At 38.5% G+C, this 21,271-nt stretch overlaps 1 protein-coding gene across 7 annotated transcripts in view; it reads left to right on the forward strand.

Moving 5' to 3' along the window:
* synrg (synergin, gamma) overlaps positions 1 to 21,271 on the forward strand; it is a 100,633-nt gene that overhangs the window by 75,841 nt on the left and 3,521 nt on the right. For 5 of the 7 annotated variants that reach the window (XM_039757263.1, XM_039757262.1, XM_039757266.1 and 2 more), the window contains 7 exons: positions 1,061 to 1,639; positions 7,547 to 7,710; positions 7,793 to 7,846; positions 8,516 to 8,612; positions 8,714 to 8,862; positions 12,939 to 13,049; positions 14,327 to 14,362. In XM_039757263.1, coding sequence (XP_039613197.1) covers positions 1,061 to 1,639; positions 7,547 to 7,710; positions 7,793 to 7,846; positions 8,516 to 8,612; positions 8,714 to 8,862; positions 12,939 to 13,049; positions 14,327 to 14,362 — 1,190 coding nt within the window. The remainder of the gene's footprint in view (positions 1 to 1,060; positions 1,640 to 7,546; positions 7,711 to 7,792; positions 7,847 to 8,515; positions 8,613 to 8,713; positions 8,863 to 12,938; positions 13,050 to 14,326; positions 14,363 to 21,271) is intronic. The other 2 variants (XM_039757264.1, XM_039757268.1) reach the window with 1 other exon arrangement.

Here is a 21,271-nt window from a genome sequence, read left to right on the forward strand (position 1 = left end):
AACAACCACAGCCTTACAGACTACCATAAACATAAGAAAATCATGTTTTTTTTAAATGCAGTTAACTGTTAATATGTACAGTATTGTGTCCTACAGATACACTAAATTTGGAGATGGTCCTGTCCCAAATGTTGAACTTAATTTTAACATTTATCATGTTCGGATGCAGGAGACATTCATGTAGGCATCAATAACTTTTATATTTTATTTTTTAAATTTACCCATCATAAAGTTAGCGACACCCTAACAAGAAACCAAAATGAACACAAATTATGTAATGAGTTCTTATCTTGAACGAAGACCAAATGAGTATCATTCTCCTTTTCGTGGGACTTGATTTCCCACTTCAGGTCCCAGCTCTACTCTGATTTATTGTAAGTGGTCTTGCAGAAATTGACTATTGCTTATTGACAAAATATGGGCTCAAGACCATGTAAAAGTTTCACAGGACATTAAAGTACTTTGATAGTGTTTGGAACCATTTTTTTTCCCCCAGGGTAGGAAATTGCAGGGTGTAGTGTTCTTATAAAATAATTCATAGTGATAGATCTTGCATTACCAGTCATCATCTGAATGTCGGTAGCTCTGTGCTATACAATTTTCCTCTGATTCTTAGCATTAAACAGTCACTGCTTCCACATGTTAGGAAAATATCATTTACTTGATGTATTGTTATCCATTTTCCATTTTTTTATGAGAAAGCCACCCTTGTAACACCAAGTTTGCTCTTGGAACTTGCTTGCTGATCTAATTTAAGCAGCCTTTCTGTGCTTTGTTTTTTTTCATAAATGTTAACCTATCCTTACATATTTTATTTTCAGGTTAGAGTTAGTTTATTACTTATTTGATGAAAAACTTCTAGTACAGTTTAGCCCTCCATTTATTTAATGTGTGATCCATGCTGCCACTATGTACTAATTATTTCAAATAAACATGCTTCCTTCTTTTCTGAGACCAGAACTCAAGTTCATTTGAGTGAGGATTAAGGTGTTTTCAGCCCCTTTTTAATAAAACACCACTGACTTGAGGAGAAATCCATCTTTTTTTGTTGTTCTTGCAGAGCCAGATGATTTAAAGTTTGACCCATTTGGAACCTTTAATGGCTATCCAGGTGCCACTGCTGTGAGCAGTCTTGCCAGCTACGACTGGTGTGAGCAAGAAGAACATTTGACCAGTAAGGATGTGAAAATGCACCAGAATGTTGAATCTGAGGGTGACGGAGAACCCACTTCCTTAGCTTTGAACAAGAAGGAAACATCCTTTGGTAGTTCTGAGAATATAGCCCACACCATGGCTGCTATAGTGACAACCGTTCCCACTGATGAAGCTGCCTCTACAGGAGCCAAGCCTGGGGAACTGCCAGATGCTGGACCACCTGAGGCAAGCTCAGAAGCTGATGAATTTGGGGACTTTGCAAGTACACATTCAGTTACGTCAAATCTGTCATCTGGGTTGACAGAAAAACCCCGGAATGGCAGCAGGCATTCATCTGGTGATATGGATGATTTTGGTGCCTTTCAAGGTGAAAAACCCAAATTTGGCAAATTTGACTTTCTTATGGCCAGCTCCCAGACTAAAGTCAAGTCAAGTGAAGAGATGATTCAGAGTGAATTGGCCACATTTGACCTTTCTGTTCAAGGTAGGTAACCATTTGTAAGCATTACTTAATCCTCTACTTGTGATCCAAGCTTAGCCATATTGAAGGGTAAGTTCGCCATTATTTAATGTACAAAACATATTGTAGGATTTAATAGGGTGTTTTTATGAACACCACAAACCAATTTGTTCATTGTGTAAGTAACCTAAAATGGGCTAAAGTATAATTAATTGATTGTTCATTCGGTTATCGGTGAATGTGGTGGTATTCTGAAGACAATTTTTTTAAATGTTTTAAATTTTAAAAAAAGACATGCTTTCTGCAAGGACAAGTCAGTCATTTTTTTAACCTTTTATACTCTGAGGACATTGTAATAAGTAATACCTTTTTATCGATTTCAAGAAAAAAAGCTGCTTGCTAACATATTCCCATTTTGGGAATTGCACAATAATAATATTGTTTTATTTTAATGAAACTAGTTTATTTTATATTGTACGTTTCCATACAAAAAGTGTAGATCCAAGAGCTTCCTAAGAAGTAAAGGAATTATGGGTACAAAGAACATAAAATAAAGCATACAGATAAACAAACAAATAAAATAACGTTAAAACAGTTATGAGAGGAAAAAAAAAATTGACCCTTGATTTTACCAGGCTCATTGCAGACACAGTTTGGAGTAGATTGTATTTAGAAGATGGATAAGATGTACTTTCTCAGTACATGGAAGTGTTTGGGTAATATAAGATTACCTTTTTAAATATGTGACAGATATACATGAAACAGTTTGGAGCGTTGTCATAGGTTTATAGTTTAAATAATGTAATGATTCTTTATTTCAAAAAGAATTACATTAAGTTCATGCCAAGTAGTACTCTGCTTTTTATGGCATTTGAACTGGGCACATATAGTACATGACATTTGCCAATTCTCTTATTTGAGTTACATATGGGGCAAGACCTCTTTATTACTAAGTGGGTAAGTAATAAGTGGTTATACATGTTGCATTTGTATCAGAAGACATTTTAATGTATACCTTACCAAAAATGTTTGTTCTAGTCTGAGTGATTTTTATCTGATATGCTGGTTTTGAGATGACTTGAAAATCTGCAAATGTAAAATCCATCCATCCATTTTCCAACCCGCTGAATCCAAACACAGGTTCACGGGGGTCTGCTGAAACCAATCCCAGCCAACACAGGGCACAAGGCAGGAACCAATCCCGGGCAGGGTGCCAACCCACCACAGGACACACACAAACACACCCACACCTCCACGCAGGGAGGACCCGAGAAGTGAACCCAGGTCTCCTAACTGCGAGGCAGCAGCGCTACCACTGCGCCACCGTGCTGTCCTCAAATGTAAAATGAACCTGTAAATGCTTACAGCCCCCTGCAGATACTGTATACATTTGTAAAAGAATACTCCACCAAAAGAGATTTTCTTTTTTATTTGTTAGTTTATACCATGTTGTTTGTAGTGATGCCTGAGAAGAAATTTAATTTCATGTTTTCATGAATAAATTGCATATTTAAATTTCAATTTCAACAGCACCCTGTTGTGACCAATACTAGACAATAGCAAACAATGTGAAAACGTCCATGGGAAAAGGGAAAAAAACAAAAAAACCTGACGCAGCTTGTGCCACTTGATCCACGTGTCTGTTTTCCATTCGTATGGACAAAACATTTTTTGCTAAAATATTATTAATGGTTTCTTCCTGAAAACTCTGCATTAAATGTCAAAAGGAAATTGAAGACAGAATTTGTGATAAATGAATTATGGGAAAAGGCTGACCTTCCATTCAAAAGTACTGCATTGTTAGAAAGTTGTCTTTCTTGATGACATTCAATGCAGATATTTTAGATATTTGAGTTTTTAGATATACAGTAATGTGCACATTTTGACCATACGACTGGATAGCAGACATGTGGGTTTTTTTGTTTTTTTTTTTTTTCCTTTTTTTCATGGATGTTTTTCACATTGTATGTCAATGCCCAGAATTGGTCACTGCAGGAAATGGAAATTTCAATATGTATCTACTTTACAAAACAAGAGAGAACTTTTTTTTTTCTCAGCCACCACTATAAATTACAAGGGCTAAGTAACTTATAAAAAATATACTTATTGGATGGAGTGTTCCTTTAATGTTTACTTTTGTGTTTAACATTTGTGGAAAATGTACCCAACTTCCACAGTGGTTTTTTTTATATATATATAAGTTACTCTATACAAGTGCTACTTAGGTTAATGTTCAGTTTTTCATTTGAAATCAAAACAGTGAGCCTGTCTTATTATCAGAAATTATTTCCTGCAACACTTGGGTATAATGGCAAACTATCTGTACTCTTTGAAGCCGCCCTATGAGTAGCATATCTGTTTATCAAGTACTCTTTTTTTATAACCAGTTTCTACTTAAACTGATTATCAGTTGCACTTACATATCTTAAATGTTTTTCGTTAATATTTCGTTGATGGTATGGCTATGCTTCCTCTTTCTGTGTTTTTTTATCCCCTTCCTGAAAATTTGTTTTACATCCAACAAACCACTTCTTTTCTATTCCTTGACAGGAATGCAGTTCATAGAAAGGTTGTAGCACTTCACCAAATAGTAAAGACTCATAATTAATAACAAAGGGGGAAATCATTCATTACTCAAATTAAGACCATTTCACCCAAACCCCTAAAACGTAATCTGCCTCACCATAAATTAGCCACTGGCTTGCCGCAAGTATATTTAAACTGGTATTCTTTACAGAAGGTAGCTGTATTGAATAAGATTGGACACCTTCAGGAGGTTTATAATATTGAAGATATTCTAGCACACCAAATTCTTTTCAATAAATAAAAAATAAGAAGTCTGTATTAATCAGTTTGTCCACAACCCTAACTTTGAAGCAGTAAATGTGAAAAATAGCAACTTTTTGCATGGTTCTTGATGTGAATGAGTAATACTTCCATTTGCAAATATGTCAACAAAACCTGTCACTTTGCTTCTTTGTGCACCTCTTTATATACATTGGCATAAATGTCAGCCTCTGTCTCACAAATCAGGCTGTGATGACCGTGTATTCCACACAAAAATGACAGACTGTCACTAAAAGAAGAACAAAGGCAAGTGGAACCATTAATGATTGTAAGTGGGAAGAAATTTCAGCTTGTTCCTAACTGTGTTGATGAGTAGAGTGGAAGCTGGATGTCCCAACAACACAAAAGTGTTAAATTCAAAGAAGCAGCATGAGATGTAAGATATTAGTAAGGATTGGACCGCCTTCTCCAAGAGAATAATATTCCACATAACAAACCCCAAAATATAAGCATGACACATGCTTTCTTACCCAAATAGCTTGTAAATTCACACTAAGAATGGCCTAACATTTGTGTTTAGTAATTGTTTTCTAATGCTGCTGCAGTTTCACAAATTCATTGTCATTACGTCATGTAAAACGTGTGGCTTGGCAGGAGTTTGAGGTGGATGCTTGCAGTGACTAAAACTTAACGGCCATTGCCAAAGCCTGACTGCCAAGCCTTTTCAAAACACATTAGGCCCTCAGAAGTGAAGAGAGAACATTATTTCAAGGGATGCAATTTGAAGATAGCATGTCTCTCTTTAACATTGTGCAGTAATAGGATGGTATATTATGAGGGTAAATTAAATGCATTTTGAATAAAATACTGCCTATAGTATTTCTGCAGAGACAACACTGATTTGATTTATTGACAATTTGATCTGATCCAAAATGCAGACATCACCGTGGTCTCTAAAATAATAATAAAAAAAAGGACGGGAACCAACCATGAAATTAATGCACATAAATTACATAGTGCTGTTTGCAGCATACAAAGTGGCACTTCATGCTGAATAGTGTAAAATTCAGTCCAGTGACAAATAGACAAACCACCGAAAAGGCAGAAGATCCAGTCCTCAAGTGTCACACATGTATATTCTACATAAGTCATCGTGTGATAGTGGGATATTTAACTCTCTTGCAGAACAGGATAGCTGATGGTTTAAACAGTAAACTTAAGTCAGAACACATGACATCAATATTAGAAAAATAGAATGATCCCACATACAAATGTGCCATCCATAACAGGACAGCTTTCCCAGTTCAGCTTTGTTACTCAAGGCACGGGAAGAACAGACTAACATCATACTAACAGCATCTGACTGACCAAAATTGCCCTGTTTTCTACAATTCCCAGAGACCGCAGTACCGCCACAGAACTAACTGTTGAAGCAAGGCATGCTCTCACATGACCTATGAAGTAAGAACAGCACACCACAACCATGTGCCATAATATCAACATAAATGCTGAATGGTTAAAAAAAAATGGACAAAGCCCTTTTTATTTTCTGGAAAAGCAAAACATAGAGCAGGCTGATACTATGACATATTGGTTAGCGTGGCTGCCTCCTAGCTCCAGAGTTCAGAAAACCCGGCCCGCAGACCTAAGTTTTTGCTTGTACCCCAATTTCTTCTTACATCCCAGAGACATTCAGATTAAATTTATTAACAACTGTAAATTGGCCTGATGTGGGTTTATGAGTGTGCCTGTTGATAAACGGTTAGTAAAGAGACAGCCCACCTATACTAACCTTGATTTCTACAGAATGCTACAGTATATAAGAATAAGAGCATTTGGAAAATTAATACGTGTGGAGAGCAGAGGAGGATATGTGTACAACCACTAAACCCTGTTGTGAAACATTTAAAGACACAATTTACCCCAATGGCAACATTGGTAACAAATGTGAAAGAACAGCTTTAAAAGGCAAACTGCTATACAGATGACCAAAGAAGCCTGACACCCTCTCATGTTTTCTGTTGGTATACTGTGCAAAATTACTATAAAAAGCAGCTGGTGTCATTTGTGGGGATGTGCTGGAAAGTCTCAATAAAAAATGTGGTCAGTAAAAAATCATAGCCGAATTGCAGATGTTTGTGCTCTCAAGTGCTGCAGCAAAAACCACTGGAGAAGTCTTACAAGTTCAGATTAACCATCTGCATCATACTGTTCATTTGATTGGAAGTTTAAACGTGCAAAAAGCAAATGTTCAACCATTAGTTTCTTCATCTGCCTTTCACATTACAGGACTATGGAAAGCCAGAGTTTGTCTAGATAGCATCAGACAGAAGACAGTAAGTGACTCTAGATGGGATATAATTCCAATCCAAGATATATTATAGCCACAGGCACATAGGCACACTCTCATACTGGGCCAGTTTTAATTAACCAGTTAACCCAACATCCAGTAGGCTGTTAATTCAACACAGAGCTTTAAGGCAGAGGGAATTAAACAATGGACCCCTGCCAAATTGTGGTTCCTTGTTTATATTTGAACCTTGTAACAGAACCAAGAGGCCCACAACATTTGCTTTTAGCACCTTATTGTGCCTTTATCAAATTATGTTTCAAATCAAACTGTCCATATTTTTTGTTTTATACTCTAATTTAAGTGTGCTTATTTTCTGCTTTGTTCTACTGATCCTTTTGTCTTCCAGTTTTTGTCATTGCAGTAATGTCACATCACTGCCAGTCCATAATCTGGATGCTTTCTGGACATCTTGAATGTACATTTTTAACACTTACCCAAAAGGCATTGATCTAGAGCTTTTATCTGCATTTGGCTTATTCAGTGGGCAGTTTATCAGTGCTGATTAAAATAATCCTCAAGCACGCAAAGCACCATCCATATGTGATACAGCTTAACATGCAGAAATTGTATGGCACTGAAAGTACACAAGATGAAGCTTTAGAGGGTCAAAGTTGAGATCATCAGTACTTTTCATAGCTACACTTGTCATGTTCACTTCAGTTTTTGCTTCTTGTATGGAAAGTTCTTAGCTCCTTCTCAAATAGATAAAGTGAACAATCACCTGTAGTTATGTGAATATTTTTTTGTTTCTAAAATTTTCTTCCACTGTTTTTCTTGGCTGTATGCGGTAGGGTCTCACAAAAGAAGTTTGAGCCTTGGAGATAAAGAGATTAACCGATCGGCTTCAAACACGGCACCAGAGCAGCAATTTCGTGATCGCTCCAATACATTGAGTGAGAAGCCTGCTCTGCCCATCATCCGTGACAAATACAAAGATCTCACTGGGGAAGTTGAGGTACAACTGCTTCCTTTCTGCTGAAGTAGCTAAAGTTGTGTTCTTACAACAGATAACTATGCTAATTTTTCCTTCCCTTCAGGAGAGCGAGCGCTATGCCTTTGAATGGCAAAGATGTCTGGAGAGTGCCTTAAAAGTGAGTCAAGTCAGAATGGTGCAATTTTATAATAAATGTTTGGGTACAACAGATTCTTGTATACAATCATCCATTACACAAAATATATTGAAAGACACTTTATTGAACCTTTTTAATGTGTTTATTAAAAGAAAATATTAATATTATTCTTAAACCAAATACCAAATCATACAACATTTTCAGCATTACAAAGATATCAGAGATGTACAAATTAGGGGTTTGTTTAAGGGGGTACTTCTGGTGATCAGAGCGTAGCCTCTTAATAATACTGATTTACAGATGACATTCTCTAGATTTTTCAGCACAGGTTAGAGCACTTGCAGTGCCTCTAATCTTCACACATTTTATGTACCTTGTTCCTGTGGATTTTCTAAAATATGATCTAAACATACAGTGTGTTCAAAGAAACAAAGCTTTGAAAGCTACGAGCATTCTTTATCATAATTTTTAATTGATACATTTTTTGGTATGTTTTGTTTACTGCTGATATATTAAATTAAAGAAACTTGTGTTTACATATAATATGATATGATGAATTAAATGTACTAAAGATGAGGATCCCCATATAAACGTTTTCTTTCTTTGTTAAATTCTTGACCATTAGTTCATGTGTTCGTTTTTTGCATAAAGCACAGTAGTTGAGTAAAGAAGAAGGTTTTTTTTTGGCAGGTCATTGATAAAGCCAATGATACACTGAATGGAATCAGCAGCTCTTCTGTGTGCACCGAAGTTATTCAGTCTGCCCAGGGAATGGAATATCTTCAGGGTAAGGTGAACTCTGATATGCCTTTGGGTCTTTTATTATTTCCTCACAATGCTGTGGTTTTGTGAGATTTACATTCTTCAGATTTCATATGTTATGTTCAGGTGTTGTGGAAGTTTACAGAGTCTCAAAACGTGTGGAACTGGGCATCAAGGCAACAGCAGTTTGCAGTGAGAAGCTTCAGCAGCTTCTGAAGGATATCAACCGAGTTTGGAACAACCTAATGGGGTTCATGTCCATTGCTAATGTATCGGTAAGCATGCTTATTGTTTTGCAGAACTCTTCACCTGAAGTGGACACATGAGAAGAAAAGAAAAATTACATTTTATCTGCAAATTTGTTATCACTTATTTACTAATTCTAGCTGTGTACATTTAATTACTCATCCTTTCTAAGGCAGGATCTAGGAGAACAGCTATCCTGGCATTACCAGACATAAGGTAGGACCCAACCCTGGGCAGAGTGTCAGTCTATCACGGGACACTCTTGCAACACAACCATATTCACTCAAACAGGGTCCATTTAAATTTGCCAAGTAACCCCAGAAAAAGTATGTATACCACATGAAATATTTTTTTCTTTTTTAACATACATTGATATATTAAGATTTGATCTTCGTATATACTGTATCTTTTGATAAAGGTGATATAGCAAACATCATGCCACATTTTGCTGTCCATGGTGTAATTTAAAAAAACATAAACATGTATGTAGAAAAAGCAAGTGCACCTCTATACATATCAGTACATCATTCCTGCCTTGCGCCCTGTGTTGGCTGGGATTGGCTTCAGCAGACCCCTGTGACCCTGTAGTTAGGATACAGCAGGTTGGATTATGGATGGATATATCTAAAACTAAATTCAGTTGTACTAGATCAGGTGCAGATGAACATAACATCATTAGATAAGATCCTGTCTAATGGTGTCATATTTAAACTTTAGACATTTAGCTTGATTTGCTCTTCATCGTTATGTGTTATCAACATGCTAAGATCGAAAGAGCTCCTTGAGGCTTTCATAAGGGTGATTATAGTTGCCTATGAGCCTGGGAAGGGATTTAAAAAGATCACCAAATACTTGGAAATCAACTATTCCACTGCCTTGTCCAGGCCAGACCACCCCAATAAATCAACCCAAGAACAGAATACAAGATGCTGAAAGAGGTCTTTGAGAAGCCCAGAATTTCATTATAGGCCCTACAGGTAGCTGTTGCCATTGTTAATGTCAAGGTGCATGAGTCTAAATTTAGGAAATATCTGCACATATTAGATCCATGTAACAGGTGTGCCAGGAGGAAACCTTTGCTGTAAAGAAAGAGCATTAGTGCAGGACTAAAATTTGCCCATGAACACCTAGGCCAGGGGTCCCCAACTCCGGTCCTGGAGGACACCAGTGGCTGCAGGTTTTCATTCTAACCGTTTTCTAAATTAGTGACCTGTTTTTGTTGCTTCTAAGTAACATTTAATAAAAGATTCGAAAAGGAGGGTTCAGGAATGGCCAAGCCAAAGCCTGAATCCCATCAAGATGCTGCAGGGGGATTTGAAACTGGCAGTACATGCAAGATACCCTTCATATGTCAAAAGAATTTGGCATGGAGAAGTGGGGAAAACTTTATCTCAGTTGATGTCAGAGTCTGGTAGACAGAAGAAACACCTACGTGAGGTTGTGATACAGCATGTTAGAGCTAAAAGGAGACAGAAATGGCATATTTTTAAAATTATTGCACGTCAAACTGTCATTGGTTTTTAATCACATTTTATTAAAGGAGACAATTTAAATGAAGATCCAATCTGAATATATCCACATATGTTAAAAAAATATATGGGGTGTACTAACTTTTGCACATGATCATTCTTGCTTGTCTTTAGGATGTGGAAGTAAAACGTACACAGACTTTAATTTTCTTTTTGTACATACTACTAATGTTTCAATTCAAATTTCTCATTAACATCCCACTTTCCAAACTTGTTTCTCAAATAATCTTGTTGAATTTAATTATATTAAGGATTGTATCAGTGTCAGGAGGTACACAACACACTAGTGTGAATGCTTTGAATGAATATGATTGATAAAAATTGATAAAAAAAACATTTATTAACAAAAATGTGATAACTGACTTTTTGAGCCAATTTGAAAAAATGTAAAACACTTAAACTCTGAAAATGGTTTACTAAGTCCCAGAAAGCACCTTTATATTATGCCAGGCACACATTTTCATATTTGTTTATAACTCACTCCTCCTGTTTAAGGTTGCATGAGGCAGTTTTGCAGCACTGAAAGCAAGACAGGAAACCAAACTGCAGAGGCTGCCAGTCTGTCATGGCAGCACCCTCACTCTCATAGCCACATTAGAAAGAGTGACCCTAAAACCTAAGAACAGCTGGTAGAATACCAAAAGAAAAGCAAAGGAATAAATCCCACTAAACAGGCACTTCAATGGAGGATTGTCCAGAAGGCAAGGCCAGTGCCACTGTAGCCCACCAGGACTGGATTTGCCAATGCACATTTTAGGTAGTACTGCTTCAGGCTCTCAAAGAGAAAGTATTTAACTTTCAAGATTCTAGATTCAGATGACACATGTTTGTCTTTATACTTAACTCTAAATTTTCCCTACCAGTTATTATTGGCTATTTGGTTCATCAAAGGCTTGATTAACTGGATTTATAGGTTGTTTCTTATAACTTATTCAAATAAATTTGATTATCTCCTGCGTAAGTATTATGGATTCAGCTGGCTTTTTTTTTTTTTTTGAGGGATGTACACATCCAAGCAAGAATGCAGTGTATCTAATATTATTTGTTTACTGAGGAAGATGTGAGTAGTTTATGAGTAATTAGAGCACTGTGTGTAACTACTACTGGTAATCTAACAGTTACAGTGCATGTTGTTTTAGGTTCACAATCCAGTAAAGAACAAACACATAAGATGCAGGTGACCTTTTCACGGCTTAAAAAAAATTCCATTAGCATTGACTGTTGGCAGATCAGGTTTAATATAGGAAAAAAAATGAAAGGTTATTTCAATGCTGGAAAGAAAACCAGTTAAGAGATGCAATGTTTTAGGCTCTATAAAGATTTATTCAGGTGTGTCAATGAAAAGGATAAAGCGGGTTACCTACGAAGGAGAAAACAAAGCCAGAGCAGGTGAAGTTAGTGAAACAACATGAAGAGAGAAGTTAAAAAGTTAGTTGTAGGAGAAATATGTGATCCAGTGTAGGAAATAAAAACCAGCTGTCTCATAACAAAATGACGGACCTGTTTTGCAGATATACTTGCATCACGTCAGGGGTTCCTGTCTTGCTCCCTAAACTGTCAGATTAAGTTTCAGCCCCTGGTGATTAAACTTAAGTGGATCTACTGAAATGAATGGTAGCTTCAGGCATGAGACCTTATTTTAAGATCCAGGTAAACACTGTAATTGAATTTAGATGAGAACTGCTAATCAGGGGAGAACATTCCTCCTGATGAATCATCAGTGCAGACCCTTAGGGATATTGGACGTTTTTAATTTTTATTAGTTACATTGATTATAATATAGTTGATAATTTCTGAAATTCACAGATGACGCTTAAATTGATGAAACAGCGAATACATTACAGACAAAAAAATAATTCAAGAGACAATCTTTAACACTGAAAAAAATATTTGTAAAATTCACATAGTGCTACATTAAGATAAAAAGCATATTAATTAAACATTTAAGATGAGTGAACCTGGCCTATAGGAATCAACATCTGAAAATGTAGTTTACCTTGACATGACCTTTTCGTTCTGTCACTGTACAGTAACAGTTAAAAAGGTAAATTTAAGGAGTATTATAAAATCTGTTGACCCTGTGTGTTAAACCCACATCTGCGTTCACCTCTGCTCACCTCATTACAAAAAAACAAGCCCTTAAGAGCTGTGCAAAGAAGAGCAGCCAAGTGCATCCTGGGACTAAAGGGCATGTCTTACTCCAACAGGCCAAGGGAACGAAATCTCTTTAGCCTCGTGCAGAGAAGGTTCACTTAATTTGGGTGTTCAAAATTCTGAAAGGTATCAGTAAAATGGACCCATCTGTATTCTGTCGGTTAAACAGTGAATCACATACTTGAGGACACCAGTAGAAATTACAGCAAAGCCAGGAAGCACCTCTTCACACACACACGGACATTAAAATGTGGAAGAAACTCTCAAGTGAAGTCCTTGAAGCAAATACTTTTAAAAGTTTCTAGTTTGAGATACTGGAGACCACCTGGCTAATAGCTGACCCATCAACCTGATGGCCTGACAGGTCTAATGTTCTTTGTCAGACTTACTGTGTTCTTATATGCTGTGTGTTTCTCTCACAGCCGGATGAAAATTCCTTGGATTTCTCTTCATGTATTCTTCGGCACGGCATCAAGAATGCTAAGGAACTTGCATGTGGGGTCTGTCTTCTAAATGTTGATTCAAGGAGTAAAGTAAGTATAACTACAAAGAGGGTAGAGACAAGAATTACTAATTGCATTGTTCTGTTTTTACTTTATTTGACTTTTCAGTTACATTTATTTGTATTTTCCATTCTAGTTTATATCCCCAATTAAAATGAAAACTCCTAATCTTATTATCCAGTTATTATTACAAGTACAGTATGTTGTTATGAGAGTCAGTGCATGTGTTTGATTTAACAATTTTTTTTGTCATGGTTATTAGGTTTTGCTTACCGATAATATTTATACTTGTTTTGTATTACTATATACTAGGGGGGGGAACCAAAAATTCCTGGAACTGTTTTTAAAAAAAAAAAAAGTATTACACAACTTTCAGCATTTTTTTCCTGATTTCTAACATGGTAGCAGATTGTTTTCCTTTCAGTTTCAGCCTCAATTTTGGGAGCAAAAACAGTCACAAGTAGTGAGACCTGGCAAATACAGAGTTGTGAAGCTACAATTTCTTTTTTTTAAACTCTTTGACTTCTAACATGGTCTGTGTAGTTGCGCCATTGTACCAGGTGTTTTTTTTTTCCTGATGCTTTCCCACAGACACCCAAGCAGTTCAGTTACTGCTGATAGGGAAATGCTTCATGAACAAGTGTGTTAATGTTAAAAAAAAAAACAAAACACAATTGTCTGATGTCCGATGTGGCCTGGCTTGTGGGGAAAAAAAAATCACACAAATTGTAGTATATTTGCCAGTAATAGGAACTTGATAAAGTAAGCACAAATGCCACATGGCAGACTGATCACAACATTAATGTGTTTAGCACATTTTAATACAAAGGATGTAGCTCAAAGGGTAAGACCGTAGGCATGCAATACATATCAGCATAGTTGATAACTACACCCTAACCCCATGCTACTGATCATATCCAGGAGTTGTTGGGTCTTCCCCCACATGTTAAATAGAATTTTTATTTTTGAAAGTGTTTTCCAGAGCTGCCAGTGCTGCTTCTCTGCTGCTTTATGCTGGGCAGGCATTATTAAATGTGCCTATTAAAACTGGGAGCAGCATTCACAAGCAAGGAGCAGAGGTTTTCTGCCAGTTCCAGCCAAGCCAAATAGATATTTTTGTGATTTGGTCAGCATGTTTGCAGAGCGGATTGCTGTACCCTATAGGTGGCTCAATTGCCCTCATCACAGTTGATTGCTGCAAGGAAGCTATTCAACAAATTGAGTGTGATTAAATCATAATTCAAGTAATATTTCGTCCTGTCTTTGACCATTTCTTTTTGGGGTTTTTGAACATTTTTATTTTGCAGATGCAAGAAAAATCTAAACCGCAGAAAACTAAAAAAGTAGGAGTTCCTAATATCCCTCCTGCAATAAAATCATTGGGGTGCTGGGACTTTTTTACTTGGAAGGTGAATGAGAAGAGAGGCATGACATTTGTAGGCTATGTTTCACTGAGTTCTCCTGTGCTTCTAACCATTATTGCTCATCCTCACCAACCAGTTAACTAATTGATAGTGAAATTATGCACATTCAAAATATTGAATCAAAATATCTGGTTTGATTTACCATATTGAGGCAGGTGGAATAGCTCAATATTAGAAGATGTTGTTTTGGGAAATACAGATTAGTGCAAGAGATTTGACCAGAATATTTAATTTGCCTCAGAATGCCTTGTTCTTTAGCTTTTCATATTTTGCACTGAACCAGAAGTTGAACTTTAGGTAGACATTCATGTTCTGATCATGACACTCAGTTGCTAACACAACTTAACAAATGGCATCTCTCTCTCTCTCTCTCTCTCTTTCTCTCTGTCTCATTCGGCTTTTATAAATGAGGGCTCTGGAGGATTCAAGCCAGGTGTTAACCTGTCAAAAGGATACTTACTGACTGAAGCAGCCGAAGACGGTGCCGATTGCTAATGCTTGACATCAGTTAGCCTGTTAAATGATGAACAGGAGAATGAGCTTTTTAAAATATTTCACCAGCGTTCTGCTGGCCCCACTTCATATAGTGTTTCAATGTAACTGACCCCAGACGGGTCTTTTTGGAAGCTGTTAAGATACTAGTAGTAGTATATAATAAATAAAGGGCCCATGGGAAGGTTTCACATTCTTTGTTACACAACACTGAATCACAGTGGATTTAATTTGACTTTTTTGCTATTGAATAACAGAAATGACTTTAATGTCAAAGTGAAATCAGATCTCCACCATGTGGTCTAAATTAATTATAAATATAAAACACAAAATGACTGATCACATAAGTATTCACAGCCTTTAATATGACATGCCTAAATCATCACTGGTGTAGCCAGCTTATTTCAGAAGTCCCAAATTAGCTCAAAGAAGGTTCCCTGTCTGGGGCTTCACTTGCTTGTTTCAGAAATGCACCTTATCTGGAAGGTTGTGCTTGTGGTGAATGAGTTTGGTGGTCTGACCTACACAATGAAGACAAAAGAACACTCCAGGTATCTCGGTGACAAGGGAATTGAAAAGCACGAGCCAGAGGAATGAGACAAGAAAATATCCCTTGGAGTCGAGTTCAGTTAACCATTAATGAATGGAAGGAATATGCCACAGCTGGAAATCTGCCTATGGCAGCCTGTGAGTGATCATGCAAGAAGAAGACTAGTAAGAGAGACCACCAAGAGACCTATGAAAACACTGAAGAAGTTACAAACAACAGTGGATGAGGTTGGAAAAGCTGGGCAGACAATAACGGTAGCCTGCATGTTTCACCAGTTACAGCTTTATGGGAGAGGGACAAAGAGAAAGCCACTATTTATAAAAACACATGACCTCTTGGGCAGAGTTTGCCAGATGGCATATGTGAAAGACTGTATTCAGCTGGAAGAAGATTGTAATGTCTGATTAGACCAAAGTTTGTGCATTTTGGCCATCAGACAGAATGATCTGCTTGGTGTAAGCCAAATACTGCACATGATGAAAAACAGAGACAGCATCATGATGTGGAGATGCTTCTCTGCAGCAGGCTCTGGACAGTTGTGAGGGTGAAGGGTAAAAATTAATGCGGCAACATACAGAGAAATGCTGAAGGGAAAGCCAGTTTCATCTGCGAGAAACCTGCACCTTTGGAGAAGATTCCAGCAGGACAACAACTCCGAGCATGAAGCCAATATACACAAGAAAGGCTCTACACAACAACAAAGCTGAAGTCCTGGAGTGGCCAAGTCATTGAGAATTTCGGGCTGGGTATGATAAAGACCGATCACTCGGGATCCCCATGCTGCCTAACAGAGCCTGAGCAGTTTTATACAGAAGAGTGAGGAAACATTGCAGTGTCCCGATGTGCAAAGAGACTCAAGGCTGTGATGGCTGTCAAAAGGGTGTCTGCTGAGTACCGAGTACAAGAGGTGAATACTTACTGTGTGTGATCAGTTACTTTGTGCTGTATGGTTGTAATTTATTTAGACCACCTAGCAGAGATCTGTTTTCACTTTGACATTGAAGAGTCGTCTTCTGTTGGTCAAAATCAAATAAAAGCTTCATTAAATCCACTGTAATTCAGTGTTGTATAAGAATGAAATGTGAAAAATGTCAAATACTTTTTATAGGCACTATATAAGTCCTGGAAATGCATGTTGTGAATTGTAAGGCGCATCTCACACACACACTTGAATTTTTTTTTTTTAACTATCAAATTGTGTTCTTTTGATGGTCAACTGACTTGACTGCCATTCACATGGTAGATCTTTGAGAACAATTACTGAGGCACCTCAGGAGGTCAAAGACCACAGCCAAGTTAGTACAAGGCAGTAAACGGCCCCCGAACGGGACGTCAGCCCATTGCACATCCACACGCACACAGGGCCATTGGCTATTGATGGCTAATCAGATCGACCTGCATGTCATTAGGGACGTGGCAGGAAACTCCATAAAGACACACGCAGATCATGAAACATCCACATGAGCAATGACAGGGTTCAGGATTTGAGCCCAGAATGCTGGATCACTCACAATCCATAACAGCACATAGGGGTCCTGCATTAGGTTAATTGTAAAGCCTCACCCCGACCTCAACTAGTAACAAATAATCCTCATGTTCAGATTTGTGAATCTCCACAGGGTGGGAATGCCAGAAGAGCAGAGGCCCTCGTTCTATAGCCTGGAGTGCCCGTCGTTCTGCTTCCTTCTGTTTTTTTTTTTCTCCAGTGTTGCTTTTGCATTTTTACTGAAATTCTGTGTCACCTGCATATTTGTGGCTTGCACAGAAACCTTTACAGTCCAGCATCGAGATAGTCGAGGGGTCTGCTGCTTCTGCTGCTTCAGTCGTCACTTTGAAGGTGGTGGAGACCTTTACTTTTGTAAACTAACAAATCAGGATGATTTTTTTTTCCTTTGAAGGATTATTTTATATTTTGTTCTTAATTAGAAATACCCAAATTACGGATTTAAGCCTGAAAAAATGAAATCTAACATTTTTTCTGAAGTGTTGTTGATTTTTTGATAGGGTGGTTAACTGCTGGTCATGTAGCCTCACCATACAAGAAAAATGCTACTCTTCTGTGTGTGCGTTCTCTAAAATGTGAAATCATAAGAAGTTTTTCTGCCGCTGGAACTTTGTTTTAGAAACTAATGAGTCCCTGGACGATGTCGGTTCTGTCCCACTTGTGATCGCTTACTTATGTTGTGTTCCCATCGCACCACAGGAACTGTAACCTTTATTCAAAATATGCGATGTGCAAAGAAGAGTGATGTGTTGTGAAGTGTGGTGAGCTGGGGAGTTGATGGTGGACTCGGCACACCTTATGGCTTCAAAGAGATTGCGACTTTATGGGGGAGATTATTGCTTCGATGTTGTGAATGCTGTGGTGTGCCAGCGATGCGGTGTGAAGTGCGGCCCTCCATCTTTACTGATTACTCTCTCAAGTCCAAACTACTGACAGATTTGTAAGATGGCGGCAGGGCTTGTAATCAGCTAGTCAGCTCAGTTCATCGCCCGAGTCCCACCTATGATCGTTCCTCGTTGAACGGAAAGTACGTACCCTGGAGTAGGAGCCAAAAAAAAAAGTAGCAGGAAATACAAATGGCCTGAGTCCCCGTGATGGAAATTCTACATAAGACGCTGGTTTATGAAAAAGAAGCACCTTAAATAGTGCCTATGACAAAATATCATACTGTAGAAGTAGAAGTGTGTGTGCGTGTGCAGCTTTGGCCAAATCCAACACCTTAGTCAAAGGAAGTCAACAAGCAGCGCTTTGTGCCTTTATGCACTGTCACCAAAAATGGGGGAAGTAGCATTAAACAATATGAAACATTAAAGCCTAAAAGCTGTTCTGCACGTGGTCCTCATAGTCATCATTTTATCTTGAACCTGATTTGTTGGCATGAAGAGGCATCACTGTAATTGGCTCCTCATACACGTCATTATCTGTGAAGTCTTGCTGGTGCCATGGAGAGGGGGAACCAAAGACTAGCTGTGGTGTCTTCATGTCACTGATCTGCTCTGGTGCCCATTACTTTTGAAGTGTTCATGAAGGTTTGGAGAAGCTTTTACGTGGCCCGGGCAGGTTCAGGTGTTCTTGTAAGTACAGTGCAGTCCATACGCATTTTGACATGACACCATTGTCACCAATGTGGCTTTCTACTTAAGCATACTGGTATTGAAATGAAATGCGTGATATGAGCTTATACCACAGATTAACAGCATCACATCCTGTCCTGCTGCAGTTCAACATGCCACCCTGCAAGTCTTGAGCCCATTCTAGTGAATCCAAGCAGGTAAGATAGATCTGTGTGTGTGTGTGTGTGTGTGGACCTCCGAACGCATCCTGCTGCTTTTATCATCAGTAAACACACAAGGGATTGTGGAGAATGCAGCTTGTACAACTAACTTGGTTACATTACTCAACACTTACAAAAAAGACCCTTATATTTAAAATGGAAGGTATTGCAAACAATGTGTTACTTTTTTCTGCACTTTCCACTACCCAGCATTTGGTACTGAATCCTGTGCCCATTTTGAACTTCCATGAAACTGACCAGAAGCTCAGGCAGATGTTTTTTCAGTTTTATAAATAAATACGTCTAAGTCCTTCATGTGTGGTGAAATAAATAACACTCATCACCTTTTACCATCCCCAACGCGACCCCCCAAACGTGAACGCTGGCCGCTGCACTACCCGATCACACGGTTTCATTAAATCTATAGACGCTAGCCGGGTGAAAACTAAACTGACACTTGATTGGTATAAGTAGGCGTCTGTCACATGGACTGCCCTCTGCATGCTCTTTTCTGATTGGCTGTGGGATTAAGCCCTGCAAAGGACTGGCCTGCCATCCATCACATTTACTTCTTCATTTACACCCTGAGTTGCCACTAAACTGGTCAGATTAAATTCATACATCTGACTTTTATTCTTCTCCCTATATGCAAGTGCTTAACCTCCTCCTCGGCTGTCACCAGCACTAGACAGTGTCTTTTGAATGGCAGCAGTAAGCTTCTTTTTTTAAAGGAACATAGGTATTTTTAATTCAATAAAATACTTTATTGCATTACTTTTGACTTTATTCCCCAACAATGGTGGCAGACAATGCGTGCCTAAGCCTACAGAGGAGGTGGAGGGTGTTTTTAGGAGCACGAGGTGGCCCCTTCTTCCTCCACATCCTTCTCTGTATCTCATCTTTCCACTTGATAATATTCCACTTTGTTGATGTGTGTCTAAGCTGCCATTTACTAACTTACCAGTGGTTTGCATCTTGTGGCAGACCCTCTAAATTTAGTCTTCTGTAATCTTCTCTGTCATGGCTACACCCACATATGAGGGGGTGTTCCAAATGAAAGTACTCTTCTGTTGGCCATTTCAGTCGTCGTCCTTGATTTACCAGGCCATTCATGCTTTTTAATGAGGATTGATTTTGGCGAACCCAAACTTCCTGCTGTGTCTCAGATTGCTTGTTTTTTAGCCTCTTGATGGCCATCTTTACTGACGTTGACACCTCTTTAATCCTCGTGTTAAGGGACAGCAGCAGCAGATTCCAAAAGAAAATGTCACTCTTAGCATCAGCTTAATGGTGCAGTAAGACACCCCTTGTTAAGAAACGTCTCATTATGTGACTTCTAGTCATAGGGTGTGTCAGACTCTGATCTCACTGCCAGACTGTGTCAGTTTTAATAAGAATTCTTTGCATTTATATAGCGCTTTTCTCACTACTCAAAGCACTCAGCAATTGCAGGTTAAGGGCCTTGCTCAAGGGCCCAACAGAGCAGAGTCCCTTTTTTGGCATTTACAGGATTCGAACCGGTTGCCAGTGCAGGTCCCTAACCTCAGAGCCACCACTCTGCCTCTTTTGATGACTGAAAATTGCTGGGCTTGTCACTTACAGCGGCCGAGTGGCGACTTTCCAGCTCAGCCGTGCTCCCCCCATTTCATGGCAGTCCGTAGCTTGCTGCCAGACAGACCTGCTGCCGTTATGAAAGATTTACAGGTATGGCAAGTTCAGCGGCAGTCTTGGATCTTTTTTCCTTTTTCCATTCTGTCATGGTATGTAAAATATGAGACCTCACAAACGGAAAAGAAGCTCATCTGTCTGAGTTCCAGTACACTTGTGTTCCTCCTCGCTGCATTGTATCTCTCATGCACACACAGCACATCCCGTACGACTAAAGACAAAATCAGACCCATTTTTATTTGATCCCAGTGAGCTGCGGACTACTTCGGATGATTCTCTTGGTATGTCTCCGACTCGCAAAGATTCTGTAAGTGAAGGCAATGAGTGAAGTTCAGTTGAAAGGTCAGGTAATATGGTGGCCTTAAGCAGCCAGTAGTCCACTTACTTAAACATTGTGTTGCATTGTGGTGCTCATCCATTTCTTGTTAATACGCCCGAGACTGTCTACTCTAAAAGCTCATATGCTCAGTACCAGTACGCTTGGGTAGAGAGCCACACGGGGCACAAGTGTGTCACCTCCAAATACTGGCAGCCTGCCTTTTATTCTGAGTTCTTTAAGGTTTTCTTAGTTTTTAAGAGGGCATATCTGTGTTGTTTTTAATACGCGCTGCTCTGTTTACACCTACTAAGTCCATGTATAGAGCAAGGCCACGTGTGTATGGGTGACCTTCAAAGCCAAAAACAGATTGTGCAGTGTAATTGATTAACATGAACATTGTACTCAATTCACTTTTTCTTTTGTCATTAGACATACTAGACGTTATTGACTGGGTTGCTTTGCACCCCTTATTTATATACATTAGAGCAGTGAAACAGGCACAAAACATGAACTGGCGATTC

This window comes from Polypterus senegalus, chromosome 6 (genome assembly GCF_016835505.1).
Source record: "Polypterus senegalus isolate Bchr_013 chromosome 6, ASM1683550v1, whole genome shotgun sequence".
NCBI lineage: Eukaryota > Metazoa > Chordata > Cladistia > Polypteriformes > Polypteridae > Polypterus > Polypterus senegalus.